We start from the raw sequence: 14,574 nt of genomic DNA, 5'->3' as shown, positions 1-14,574 counted from the left end.
AAGTTTGAGGAACTAAAACTTTTTTTTAAACACAATCCCTTCATATCAGGAGTATCAAAAGTAATTGGATAAATTAAATAACTGAAAATAAAATGTTCATTTCTAACACTTGGTTAAAAAACCCTTTGCTGGCAATGGCAGCCTGAAGTCTTGAACTCATGGACATCACCAGATGCTGGGTTTCCACCTTTTTAATGCTCTGCCAGGCTTTTACTGCAGCGGCTTTTAGTTGCTGTTTGTTTGTGGACCTTTCTGTCTGAAGTTTAGCCTTCAAATGAAATGTATGCTCAACGTGGTTAAGATCGGGTGGATGACTTAGCCATTCAAGAGTATTCCTCTTCTTTTCTTTAATAAACTTCTGGGTTGCTTTGGCTGTATGTTTTGGGTCATTGTCCATCTGTATTATGAAACACTGCTCAAACAATTTGACTGCATTTAGCTGGATTTGATCAGACAGTATATCTCTGAACCCCTCAGAGTTCATTCAGCTGCTTCTGTCCTGTGTCACATCGTCAATAAACACTAGTGTCCCAGTGCCACTGGCGGCCATGCCTGCCCAAGCCATCACACTACCTCCGCCGTGTTTTACAGATGATGTGGCATGCTTTGGATCATTAGCTGTTCCATACTTTTTTCTTGCTAACATTCTGGTAGAGGTTGATCTTGGATTTATCTGTCCAAAGAATGTTTTTGCCAGAACTATGCTGGAGTTTTTTAGATGTTTTTTTAGCAAAGTCCAATCTAGCCTTTCTATTCTTGAGGCTTTTGAGTGGCTTGCACTTTGCAGCGAACCCTCTGTATTTACTTGGATGCATTTTCCTCTTTATGGTAGACTTGGATATTGATACGCCTACTTCCTTAAGAGTGTTGTTCATTTGGTTGGCTGTTGTGAAGGTGTTTCTCTTCACCATGGAGATGATTCTGCGATCATACACCACTTTTGTCTTACATGGACATCCAGGTGTTTTTGCGTTGCCGATTTCACCAGTGCTTTCTTTCTTTCTTAGGATGTACCAAAATTTTGCCACTCCCACTATTGTACCAGTTTCTCCGATGGGCTTAAGGATGGCTTGTTTCAGCTGCTTTGACCACATGTTGCCTGTTCACAGCAAAATCTTCCAAATGCAACACCGCACCTTAAATCAATTCCAGGCCTTTTATCTGCTTAATTGATAATGACATTACAAAGGAATTGTCCACAGCTGCCCGTAAAATAGCCTTTGGTGCCTTTAAAAAGAGGGGCACATGTTAAGGAGCTGAAACTCCTAAACCCTTCATCCAATTTGAATGCGGATGCTCTCAAATAAAAACTGAGAATCTACACATTATTTCCATGCCCATTATGTATCTGTTACACAGTTGAAATGATGGGCCAACTCATCTCCCGTGCAACATATTTATTTTTACAGAAAACTGTAAAAACAGAAAAATAAGACAGGCCGTACGCTGCCTCTTCACCACTGGCACTACTTCTTCTAGTGTAGCTGACATTACTTTATACAAGTAACTTATACAGTTTCACATTCACATGCACCACCTTTGTAAACTGGTTAAATCACACAAATACATTTTACTATACACATGAACAACATAGTGAACTCATTACAGTTTTATCTTGTTTTTACTACTGTTTAAATCTATTTATGAACCTGTCTTCTTAACTGTATTTAATAAACTAGATCTCTTTCAAATAAATGTTTTTCTTAACATATTTCTACAGCATTCACTCTTCATGAACTAAACATAACGCAATTCACACTTTCTCTTATTGTGCAAAATATATATCTTGTGGCTTTAACCCAAAAATACACCTGCACCGAGCTCACAGAGTTTCGGTACAGTCTAACACTTGGATCGGCACAGGCTAACAACTGGACAAACTTGGAAATTAGCTCTTTAGCTTAACATTCGCCACACACACCAGACATTTATCATTAATCGCCACTGCTGTCTGTCACTTTTATAACATCTGTTTATATTATCAACCACCCAGCTTACCTGTAAAAACAGAAAAATAAGACAATCAGTTCTCTTTGGCGCGCAGGCCGTACGCTGCCTCTTTACCACTGGCACTACTTCTTCTAGTGTAGCGTCAGCTACCGAGGACCGAGCGCCCGTACAGGACCGAGCGCCCTCTGCTGGCGGAACTTATACAACAGTAAAACTTACATTGCAGTGGCCTTACTAAAAGAAAATGTCCTTGAGTATAAAATAAAATGGGGGGCTACTATTTTCATGTCTCTGTCTTTAACATAGTGCCACATATCTAATTAAAATATTTTTTAGTAAACAGGTTTGTCTCAGTGTCCAAATATATATGGACCTAACTTTATTTTAGGAACAGACATTTTCAATATCCTTCGATCATATACATTTAATTGTAGAAAGCCAAAATTGTAATTGAAATTAAAATTTGATTAATTGTGCAGATCTAATACATACTATATGCATGTACAATTCTGTTAGGCAGACTTTGCAAGTACTGCATTGGATCCTTTTTGCCTTCAACAACTCTTCATTTTTAATGATACAGATTTAGCGAGGTATTGGAAACATTCCTCTGAGCTTTTGGTCCATATTGAGATGATAGCATCACACATTTGCTGTAGATTTGTAGGCTTTCATCCATGATGTGAATCTCATGTTGCTCCACATCCCAAAGGTGCTCTATTGAATTGAAATGAGGCCATTTCAGTACAGTGAACTCATTGTTATGTTCAAGAAACCAGTTTAAGATGATTTGAGCTTTGGGATGGATGGATGGATGGATGTGTGTGTATATATGTGCATCATTTTCTATTTCAGTAGATATAATAAGTATCAATAATGCTGTCAATGACTTTGTTTAGCCAGCCACCTAATTTTCAACTTTAGTTCTTTAGTGAGAAGATCTAAACTGTATACATTACAGTGGTGAAAAGTTGCAAAGCAGATTAGCAAACTCAACTTTTTGAAGTGATGGGGATACCAAACTAAATGAATAAATAGGTGGACATATCATATAAGCTTGTCAGTTCTTGGACATGAATAGCATACCCCTTCAAGGTAAATGGCACAGATTGCATATGCACAATTGCAAGTGCATCAACCAATATTAGATACTCTATATGTGTGTTACTTTTTGCAATTATTTCTGAATAATTCAATTCTGAAAAGCAAATCTTAAGTACTGGGGTTTCACTCTTATCTTGACAACATTTCTACCTTTTCACATGAGTAACATGCATGCTTAGCTAAAAAAAAACCTGTGATGTCACCAAAGTTTAACCACGCCATCACTAGAAAAATGTTGGTTTTCCTCAAATCTCTGATTTAAAACATCTCAGCAGTTCACATATGTAAGTAATCCTTTCTCTTTTTTTCTTTCTGTATTTAGTGGCTAAATGCCATTTGTCAAGGTACCATTTTGCTCATCATTTTGCCCCTCATAATTTGACTGTCAGTGCTAGAGACAGAGGAAATGGGATGTGAAAATGAGTGTGGTCGATTGAGGTCCAATGACGAAGGTTACACACATTTTCATCTGCTACAGAAGCAGGGGACACACAAAGACAGGGTGGAAGAGCAATGTTAAAGGATATTTTACCATGTCCTTTTGGATTAGGCCTGGAGATTGATATCTTCCAGTCAGATGAAGCTCTGATGTGAGTGATCCAGCTCTTCCATCATTGTGACATGCGGCTCTTGGCTAACGCTCATCCGTGTTGATGGGCACACCCTACGCCACAAGGGCTCTGGCTAGCATACCCACCTTCCTCTTTCCCATCTCTGTCTGCCTCACTCTGCCATCTCTGTTCTTTTATTTCCATTGCCCTTCTTCCCTGTTTTCTGTCACCATGTCATGTTCAATCACTGTTTGGCTGGCCAGGCACTCAGTCGGGCAGGCAGGGAGCAGGGAGCCCCAGGTAGAGAGCTGCCTAACACGCGTCAGGATGGGCACTGAAATGACTCTAATAATGGGGTCCCCGTGTGGCCCAGACTGGCCAGTCAGTTAGCAGGCCTAGGATGGGGACTAATAAGTGTTTGATGTCTGCAGGGGAAGGAAGTGTGAAGGAGTACAGCCAACCCTGGACACTCCAGTCAGGCAGGTGCAGCCAGGCAGGAACTGAGGGGGTCGACTGTGGAACAAGACGTCAGATCAGTATTGATATGTGTCACGCTGGAGGTTGCCACACTGTTTGTTTAAGAGAGTGTCTCAGAGTAGTACTAGCAGCCATGCAGTAATTGATGTCTAGATCAAAAGTGGAGCTAGAGGACAAGCTGATACGCCTAACGCTCAGTGAAACCAAATTTGTCGATTTTTATAGCGCGGCGAAGAAGGAAAATACTGCACAATGTGTACCTAAATTATCAGTGCATGTGTAAAACTCCGGCAGCAGTTACACTCATGGCTAAATTTGCTGGCCATCCTTGATTTGATGGAAATTACCACTGACAGGCAGTGAGGTGCCATTTTGTCCACTGATGCGTGAAGTCCATCATTGTCTGTGTAGTTGAGTTTAGTTAACATGGCACTTAGCGACTGACATTGCTTTAGAGCCAGCAAAACATTGTCATTGTCATGTCATTTATCTCTTGCTAGACAATTTTCGATGTGGTCTTCACTGAACGCCTCACTGATGCTTCTAGCTTTTTACAGTAGGCATGTGCAGCCAGACAGAGTTTCGGTGCCCTCTAAGAATAAACTGTATGTCAACCCCCTCCACACATTTTAGGCCCTGATATGGGAGCGAATGGCTTGCCCAGCACCTTGCACTGATAAAGCCACAGCTGTCCTTTCAAGTATGGCCATCTAGTAACAAGCTACTTCCCTTTGAACAGTTTTATGTGGTTGTAATTGACCTGACAATGGGGTTCATTATGCAGTCCCTTTCATGCTGTTTTGCCTGATAATTATTATTTAATGTGTTCGGATGGAGTGCATCATTAATTCATCCCTTCCTCCAATGTCAAAGAGATGAACAGTGAAGTTATCACTCTCTGGTGATTAATATTATGCTCTTTTGTTATTGAATCCTGTCCCAGTGATTAAACCTTCATTGAGCGACTCACCAGCCGCTCTTATTAACGGCGTCATTAACAAACACAGTCAAATCTCTAATTGTGATTTTCGCTTTTTCTTTCGTGTTTTTGGTCAAAGGTTTGAACCACTTATCTGGGCTTTTCTTTTAATTAGAAGTCCCGAGCGTAATGAAGAACACAATCGATCAGTGTCAGGCTATGTGGCGTGCAGAAAATGAGCGCTTATGATTACTTGCGTCATTAGTGCTTTCACGTGCCTTTAAGAGCAGATGAACTGTAGGAGTAAATAACCAGCCTGTCATTAATGTGCTTGCGGTTGGGTTTCTGTTGGTTACATGACAATGTATGCTTTGCAAAAGACCCTCAAAAGGGGGACGTGAGACCTTCTGTCCTCCACCTTAAACAACCTTCCTGTTATCTGCAGCCTCCAGAGCTACTGTAACTATTTTTCTCTTCTGGCTCTATATGGAATAAACGTCACTGAAATTAATTTCCTTTTTTCTTCTTCTTCTTTTTTTTTTTTACTAGACCCCTCAGAATGGTAATCTCGTCTTCAGTCAAAATTTATGTGCCCCCGAATTCAATTTCCTTCTCGTCCTCATAAGTTGAAGGTGCAAAGATGGATAACTGACAGGCATTTACCTGTATATATGATTATAAATTTAAAGTGTTCAATTAGAGTCTTTAATTTAAAGTGTTTGTCAGCTGTAAGGGTTCAGTCATGCCTGCTAATGCACAGGTTATGCCAGGGGTTTTAAACATATGGCCCCAGGGCCGGAACTGGACAGCTTTGAAAAAATGTGAGGAAGTGCATAGATTTTTGCACTTTCAAGTTTTACACCTTTTCCTATTGATAAAGATCCCCCGCCCCATTCATATTACACATACTACAACATAATTAAGTAATATAAAAACAATAAAATGACAAAAACGTTCCTGTTTTTTCATGTAATTTTCTTTAAATTGATGAAAACTTTAGATTTTATAATTACAGAACAGTCTGAGCAATGAACTGCCAGAACTTTTATTCTACACACCTAAGATCACAGAATCCTTGTTCTTTGAAACACACTATATAAAATGAGTTTGACAATCCTGAGTTATGTGCACTGCATGTCGTTTTAGGAGAGGGTGTTATCCTACCTTTTGTTTGCATATATGCTATTGTAAATCATAATCCTTCAGTCACACAGCCAGCCTTCAGCGTCTGAATGTGCTATTTTTCTACCTCAAGGAGAATCATGTAGAAAAAGCTACCTGGTATTGATCAGCGCTGTTTGAGCCATGACCCAGCAACTTTCCTCTGAAAGCCCATCAGGATGTGGCAGTAGCAAATATTTCAACTCTCCATCTGTCACACTTGCGCCAGCCATTTTTTTTTAAATTCTTTGCTGGCCTTCGGTGTGTGTTGTTATAGCATCTGAATCATGTAGAAAGTTTCTACATCTGTCTCTGTGTTGGTCAGGGTCTCTGTTTAATACCTCACACCCAAAGAAAAAGAAATAAGGCCCTAATGAAAGCTTGTGCAGCAACAATAAAAGTAAAAGTATAATACATCACCGTATTTTATATAATATTATGAAACGGCACCATGTGCCATGTCTTAGCATCCTACATGGCTTGCTATTCACTGTTATGTTGTAGGCTTTTTAATCCCCTCCTTCCTGTCTCCCCTACACAGTTTCTCTTCCCTCCTTTTCCTCTCACTTCTCCCCAGCCTCTGCCTTGGTGAAAAATGGGGCGCATTTCCCTGATAGCCTGTGTGAATGTGGAGAGTATAAATGGCTAATGAATTACAGATGAACATTGACGCAAATTAATCTTCCTGATGTCCCAGGGTTATATGGCAGCTATTTAAAAGTTTAATCAATACGCTGAAGTTGAGAACATGCAGGCGCTGCAGTTGTTTGGCCGCAGTAAACGGCCAGGAGGGGAACAGGGAAGGCATAAGCCCAGGGCATGCATCATGATGACAGCTATTTATGTTTAATGGACTAAATATTTTTTACTGATGGAGGACAAATGTCACTTTAATTCTTAAAGTTACAAGCAGGAGATTTGTTTGGGACTGGTGAAAGATGGGTGACACCTCAGCTGTTTAAAAAGGCTAACTAATGGACATAAGAGTCTATTAGTTAAGACTGAATAGGAATGGATTTTGTTCGAACATGCCATTTTAAAGCTTTTCTGAGAACCGCACATCAAAAATAAAAAAGGAGAGGTTTTACCTAAACAATGAGTGTTTAAATATATAGATTGGCTTAAGTGTGATTCCAAATTGTTCATAGGTGTGGACGTATTAGTGGTTTTCTGTGTCTTTGATTTAACCCTGTGACGTACCGGAAGTCTGTCTAAGGGGTAGCTCTACTTACAACCACTGTGTGGAAATGTCATTTTATTCTATATGGCATCTTTTTTTTTTTTCAAACTGGATCCAGCTTCTGTTACGTCGTTCATTTCATCTTATTCACTCATTCATCTTATTTATATGAAATCAAGAAAGAGAAAGTATGTGCTGCATTTCCACATTCAGTACTGTGCTGGCTTTCGAGTTGCTTGCTGCTGCTGCTGCTGTTTATCTCTGGCAATATTTAAGTGGCACTCAAAAGAAAAATATACTTAGTTCATACTGCCACACATAGCCAGCACACCAGTACTAAGTGAAACAATTCAATTTCTCTCCATGGCAATGTGCTGTGTGTGCCAGCTGACCTCTCAGTGGGCTGAATCACAGTCTACTGCCTGTTAGTTTATGGGACGCAGAGGGGTTATCTATCTACCGGCTTCCCTATAGAGAGAAGGTGGCGACTCCATCTCATGACGTTGGGCTGAACTGATAAAAGGACAGCCGGAGATGGATTGTGTCCACAATAATAGCCCTGGCTCACAGCAGCCTCCACCCCAAGCCCATAAGTCACTTGCACCAATTCTTATAGAAGCCAGCGATGAACAACATCTGACCCCATCCCCCACCTGCCCAGTGTTATTTCAGCCCTTGGAGATAATACGGAGAGTGTAATTGTGTTGTTAATTGGATTCTTCAAGTTATATTTTTTCCCCCCTGACGGATTGAAACGCACAAATTGTTGGCTAAGTCGCTAAAAAGGAGAGTGTGGTTACAAAAAAAAAAATCAGTGAATAATCAGAAAGCAGAAGAGTGCATAAAGGAGGAGAAAGACAAAGTGGAAGCAGTTAAGACAAGAGGGGAGAATAGATGTGGAGAGGGGACAGGGCAAGAAACTAGGAGTGGAGGGAGTGAATTCATGCCAAGAATAGATAACCTTGATGTTAAAAGCTACATCCGTTGGATGTGTCTTTCTGTGACATATTGATGGCCCTTGAAAAGAGTCAAGCTGATTGTATGCAGGGAACAATCATTAAACCCACTCCATCTCCCTCCCCTCTCTGACTCCCTCTGTCTTCCTCTTATAAGTGTGCGCTGATGAAATGCTACAAGACCCACACATGCTATGAGCTAAAAAATTAGTCCAAGTCCTTATTTCTTACACAAACTATGTCTCTTACACGATCTGCCTTCTTCCATCTGTTAAGTTTTGAGACACCCGAAAGCTATGTCTACTACCTCTCTGTTAATACTATTACTAATATTATTTTACATCAGATTTGGTTCCACATTTCTCTTGATGTCTCTTGTTAGGTCACAGCATCTTTAACAGGTGAGGAGTTAATGTAGTAAAATTGCTGGAGATTAGCCCACTTTTCAGGCATTACCAACAGAAGACAATGACTGTTCAGGTATAATCTAAAACCACACAGATTGATGCATTTTATTATTTGCTGTACAATCATATTTCATGTATTACTGCTATCTTGCCAAGTTAATACTCTTAGGCGGCGCCTCTTCGGTATTACAATTTAATAATTACAGCATAAATCTCAAACAAAGGACTAGCTAATGCTCTCCTAAATATCCACATAAAAAAGAATGACATTCATCTCTGCAGGTTATACCAGAAAATTATCTGAAAGAAACATAAAAACATACTCTGAACTACAAAGGACAATGAAACTTGATTAGGAATACATTATTGTCTTTCTATTCAAATGTTTATTGATGACTTTTTGTTGTGTTAATCTTATGCAGCAAAACAATAAAACACCCTTGATTACTTTGTCAGTTCTGTCTGCTGGGATTGCTTTACCCCTTTGGTTATACTGTACTTTATTATTACTAAGAAATTCTGTGTTCAACAGCAACTGTTGATGCTGTATGTGTTGATTTGGTGTTAGAGCACTGTAAACATGACGCTTGCACAGTTAGCTTACTCACACTGTGGGAGAATGGCCCATCAAGCCCCTGTGGGGAGGACACATGCTTTGGGTAATCAGCTCGCAAAAGACCAGACTTTTCTGACGATGAACCCACACTGCAGCAATCACCAAGCAGGAGATGCAAAAAACCAATTGTGCAAGCTTTTAATAAAGACAAGAGGGTTTGCGTCTAACTTGGGGCTGTGTGACATACAGTATGTAGTATAAAGGGCTGATTGTTGCTCCACCACATGATGGAAACGTTAGCCTCCCCGTCACTTTGTTAATCTGTCACTTTAATGGCTGCTCCCACCGTTCTCCCCGTGTGCTCGAGATGAAAGGGGGTATGAGTTTGTGATAATGTGTACATGGTTGAGAGTGTGGGTGTTGATTCGAGTGTGCTCATCCATGTCTCAGGGTACACAGAGGATATTGTACACTAGCACGTTTGGCACTGTAACACTTTTTATTAAGTATCAGTTCATCAGGCAGAGCCCCACCGGCGTGACTGTGGCCTCAGAGGGCATTATGTAAGACCAAGTTTGACTTAGTTATTCCCTTTCCTGTCTCCAGCCACCCCATCTTTCTCCTGGTTTCTCTTGTAATAAGAGCAAACACTTGCTGTGAAGGGAATGCAGTGAACTGGAATGTGTTTATGCACCAAACACACCGCTTAATGTAGTGCTGAAATGTAGAGCTTTCAACGTTCATGCACTTTTTCACCCACTGGGAGACGGACCTCTTGCCTGTTCTTTGTTCTTCCCTTTTTTCCTTAATTTAAACTCCCACTTCTCCTATGATCGCACACAAGTGTATATATTAGCGCTGTTGTGGAGTTACAGGTCACACATTTTCCAGCGCTTTCTGATTGGTACTGGAGAATCACAGAATGTGGTCCCTCCAATCCTTCTCAGTCCCCACAGGCTAGTGACGAGCTCAGCGGAGTGTGAAGGTTCGAGGGGCCTTTGGCTTTAGTTCCTTCATCTGTGAAGGTTATCTCTGAAAGGCTTTGGTTGCAACCTACAAATATATCCCCTCTAGGTAAGCTCTTATTGGGAGCCTTGGTTCTGGTCATTTCTCCCCATCGCCCTACTCCTGGAGAGTGCGAGCTATCTCGCTGGGTAAGCTGTGAATATGTGAAAGGCCCCGGTACCCATGTGATCAGAGCACTGTGAGACACCCCGATTCCAGTGGTGTCAAGCCCACTCTCCAGCCGTGGCACCTATATCCCCAGGCAAATCACGGCAGCTGGAATTCATCCCCCCCACCCCAGCCTCCTGACTGTCAGAGAAGCACATGCACACACACGTACAAACACACGTGTGTATGTACCCCCCGTACACCGGGGGAGCAGGCAGGCACGGAGCTGGTCCTGGATTTTATCGGAGGTGACAGCTTCTCACACTTCAGTGTTTGGATCACCTCAAGTAGCTGGGCTATGAGGGGAAATGAGCACTGCTCCACTACAAAGTCCAGATTTAGATTGACTGAGCTTGTCCTCGGGCCTGTGGGCTTCTGCTGCTGCTGTACAGCTCCGCCGCCTGACAGAACACCCACTACTGCTGCCAGGGACTGTGTGTGTGTGTGTGTGTGTGTGTGTGTGTGTGTGTGTGTGTGTGTGTGTGTGTGTGTGTGTGTGTGTGTGTGTGTGTGTGTCTGTCTCCGTGCTCTATATGTGTGCATATGTGTGTGTCACTCGGTAGAGCCTACTTTGAAGAGTCGGAGAGAGTGGGGGAAAGAGAGCGATGTGTCAGGTTTGGTTAGAATTGAGGGTGGCATCAGAATATGCTTGGCACTAATATGGCACCAGTATCTCTGTCCCCGTCTCTGCTTTCTGTCACTTAGTTGCCATTCTCTCCTCGCCCTTGACAATGTCTCTTTGGATTATGTGATTGGACTTACCACTTGGAGCACCCCTCATCCCTCTGCGACACTGCCTCTCCAATGAGTCTCTCCTTTTCTGCCTTGCATCTGGCCTGCCCCTCCCTCCTCCCGTAATGCACTTGATGTCTATTTAGAAAAAAAAATGGTGAAAGCTTTATCTGTTCTCCTGTCAGATGATCATTGACAGCGCTAATGCCACTTGTCCTTGCCTCATTTGGCGAGAGGTGACACCTAGGTACAGCCCGCCACATTCATCAAGTGGCAGTGGAAGCGATGTGACATCAACGTCTGCAAACCAAATACGGAGCTCGGGGCAGCTCTCTGCATGGACAGCACCGCCTCGCAATAAAGCAAGAAAAGCACTGCAGACCATCATCCCCCTTTGATGTGGCTTTAATTTTAATACTTGGTTTTACTGATTTTCCTGATTGTTATTCCGGTAGATTACGTTTCTCTCCGTTTTTTTTTTTTTTAAATAGCTAATATCTAAATTAACTGTTTTAATAATATAGAATAGACAGATATATGTATAGGTATATATGTAAACCTCTTTGATAAAGTAATTCTGCCTATCTTCTATGAAATAATAGCACAGAAGTTCAGTTTGTTTTGACTAGTACTGTAGTTCCATCCACAAGAACTGCTGATTAAGTATAAATATGATACCTTAATGAAAAGTAATATATGCACATAAATGCGGTGAAAAGCAGGATGTCCTCTTATTTGGAAGACCCATGTAAAGAATATTTGGAAATGTTTCACATTTTATGCCAGAAAGTTTAATTTGTAATGAAAATAATCATTAAATCCTGCAGTTAATTTAATCCATAATTAGTAAAGTAACCTTAGGATAAAGTAAATAATCTTGTGTCTGCATTGAGTTATTTAAATACGTTCCTGTAATGCAGTAAATACACCTTCCTGATTAAACTTGCATGCTGCATCTATTGGAAGCAAATGCAAATATTCAGGTCTCTCTCTGAAACTGCCTCTTTCACCCGCCTGCAAGAAGCAGAGACGCACACCCAGTTCAGTCCTGCCATTTAAAACTGCACGACTACAGTAAACAAAACAGTTTTGTGTACTTTCAGTGTTTCCCATTTAGAAACTCAGCCAGGCTTATTTTGTGTGTCTTTAAAGTCAAACAGATAAACTGAATTTATTACCTAGATTTTGAAGATGCCTGAAGATGCCTTCAATAATATTAATACATCTGCATAGTTTCATGATATTTCAAAGTAGAATGGGAGGCAGAGCCTTCAGCTTTCAGGCCCCTTTTCTGCGGAACCAGCTCCTAGTTTGGATTCAGCAGAACCCCTGGTTCTGCCAGAGGTTTCTTCATGTTTAAAGGGAGTTTTTCCTTCCCACTGTTGCCAAGTGCTCGTTCAGATGGGATCGTTTTATAGTTAGGGTTTTCGTGCACCTTGAGGTGACTGCTTTGTGATTTGGTGCAATATAAATCGAATTGAATTGAATTAAATGTAATTAAAAATGAACTTACAAGTTTGCTATTTCTTGGTTTCCTGTCATTCTTATAAACAAACCACATCAGAGACGTGCTCTGAGGGTCTTGCCAACAGGTTGAAAGCTGCTGTTGTTAATCTGCGAATGACACTGCAAATGCACTGCAGTTATTATACTACAACCTAGAAACTGCTGATTGTTTAGTTTTGACACTAAAATGTTTACGGAAATGCAGTCCAGTTAGAAATTTCAATGTGAAAAGTATATACAGGTACTAAAGCAAACTGACTGAACTCTCCTCTTTCTGTTTTTAGGAGTGTTCGCCAAGTGTCACTACATCTACTATGGCAAGCACTCAGAGGGCAACAGATTCATCAGAAACGATCAGCTCTGATGGACAGACGCTCAACCGTAGACTAAGAGACGGACATGGAAGGCAGCAGATGCTAACAGAAGGACGGGAGGATCAAGTCAGTCTTATTTATTGAATCCAGTGGTGATATTTGGTTCACCTAATCACCTGATCTGGAAAAGAAAAGATTTAAATTCCTTGAATATATGTTCCTATATAAAAGGAAGGTTTCCTTGTTTTTAAAGATCATATTGCAGCCCCATAGTTAGAGCCTCTTTTGCTTCTGCTTCCCTGCATGCAGCTCAGCCGGAGATGACACTCTGAATGACATGATTGCCTCTAAGCATTTGCAACTGCAAAACTCGAGACTCAAAACACAAACACAAGAGCACAAGCCTCTCTCTCTCTCTCTCTCACACACACACACACACACACACACACACACACACACACACACACACACACACACACACACACACACAGAGTCAGTGACAAACATACCCAGCCAACTGCGTCCTCTTCCTTGACAGCCATGATGGATCACTTGTCCACTACCACCACTAATCAAGGGTGAAGAGGTTATGGTCACACACCTGGGGCCTGACACGGACTCATCTCTTTCACCGTGTGTATCATTCGCTTACACACACTCACATCTTCTTTAAAACATTAAGACCAGGCTTTGACAGAACAGCGTTTCTACAGCTTCATTAAACATTGCTGTGATTTGCAGTCGACACGCAAGGCATGATCAGTGTGTCTTGTTTAGTTTGAGGCAGAATTTTATTTTTTTTCAGGGGAGTAGGGTTTTTTGTGCTCATGTGATTTTTATTTGGTTATTTTTATCTTTTGGAACTTTTGGTGTCTAAAAAAGAGAAAATTTCTTCTTGAAAGTCGAAAATCGGATAACTGAGAAGATTCGGTGAGTTTCTTCTACAGTGTGCACATTTTTTTTTGTTTGAAGCAAAAGAAGCCAAACGAAATGCAGCTTAATCATAAAAATAAAACATTCCAGCACCAGCTTTAATTTCTCTTTCCAGGTTCATGTCTGAAATGTTGCTCTCTTTTATTGCTTTACAATTTTCAGAATATCCAAGCCAATGTAATAACCAGTGTTGCTGCATGAGAAATGTTTACATTTTGTTATTCTCTTTATAATTGTTGTGGCTTACCATTGTTGTATTGATCCGTTTAATGCCCTCTCACAGCAGCAGGTCAAATTTCTGAGGCAACAAATTGAAATTTTAATGTAAAGGATGTGATAAATCTGATCTGATGTGAAATTGTATTAACAGGATTTAATTAAATGGGTTGAACTAACACATGTCTCTTGTCAATTTGATGTGGAGTTTAAGGTACTATGATGCTTTCGCATTTAGTTCCCTCTGCCGGCACTTTAAACTGTTTCCAAATGAGGAACTGTCCATCACATAGATATTTTTTTCCTGCATAAAGCTTATTAAAGATGTCAGTGACTGACAAAACTCATCTGTCATCAAATCATAAGGCTTGATTACTTACACTTTAGAAGTGATGGAGGTGAATAAACCACAGTGATGAGATAGAGGCTTTATTTATTT

At 40.8% G+C, this 14,574-nt stretch overlaps 1 protein-coding gene across 1 annotated transcript in view; it reads left to right on the top strand.

The window, feature by feature from the left end:
* lrmda (leucine rich melanocyte differentiation associated) overlaps positions 1–14,314 on the top strand; it is a 208,644-nt gene extending 194,330 nt beyond the window's left edge. The window contains exon 7 of the mRNA XM_082557336.1: positions 12,957–14,314. Coding sequence (XP_082413462.1) covers positions 12,957–13,036 — 80 coding nt within the window. The 3' untranslated portion in view covers positions 13,037–14,314. The remainder of the gene's footprint in view (positions 1–12,956) is intronic.
* Positions 14,315–14,574: the final 260 nt, after the last annotated feature.

The sequence above is a fragment of the Aulonocara stuartgranti genome (assembly GCF_965226115.1).
Source record: "Aulonocara stuartgranti genome assembly, chromosome: 13".
Lineage (NCBI taxonomy): Eukaryota > Metazoa > Chordata > Actinopteri > Cichliformes > Cichlidae > Aulonocara > Aulonocara stuartgranti.
Note: the sequence above shows the minus strand (reverse complement) of the source record. Positions and strands in the feature narration are given on the sequence as shown.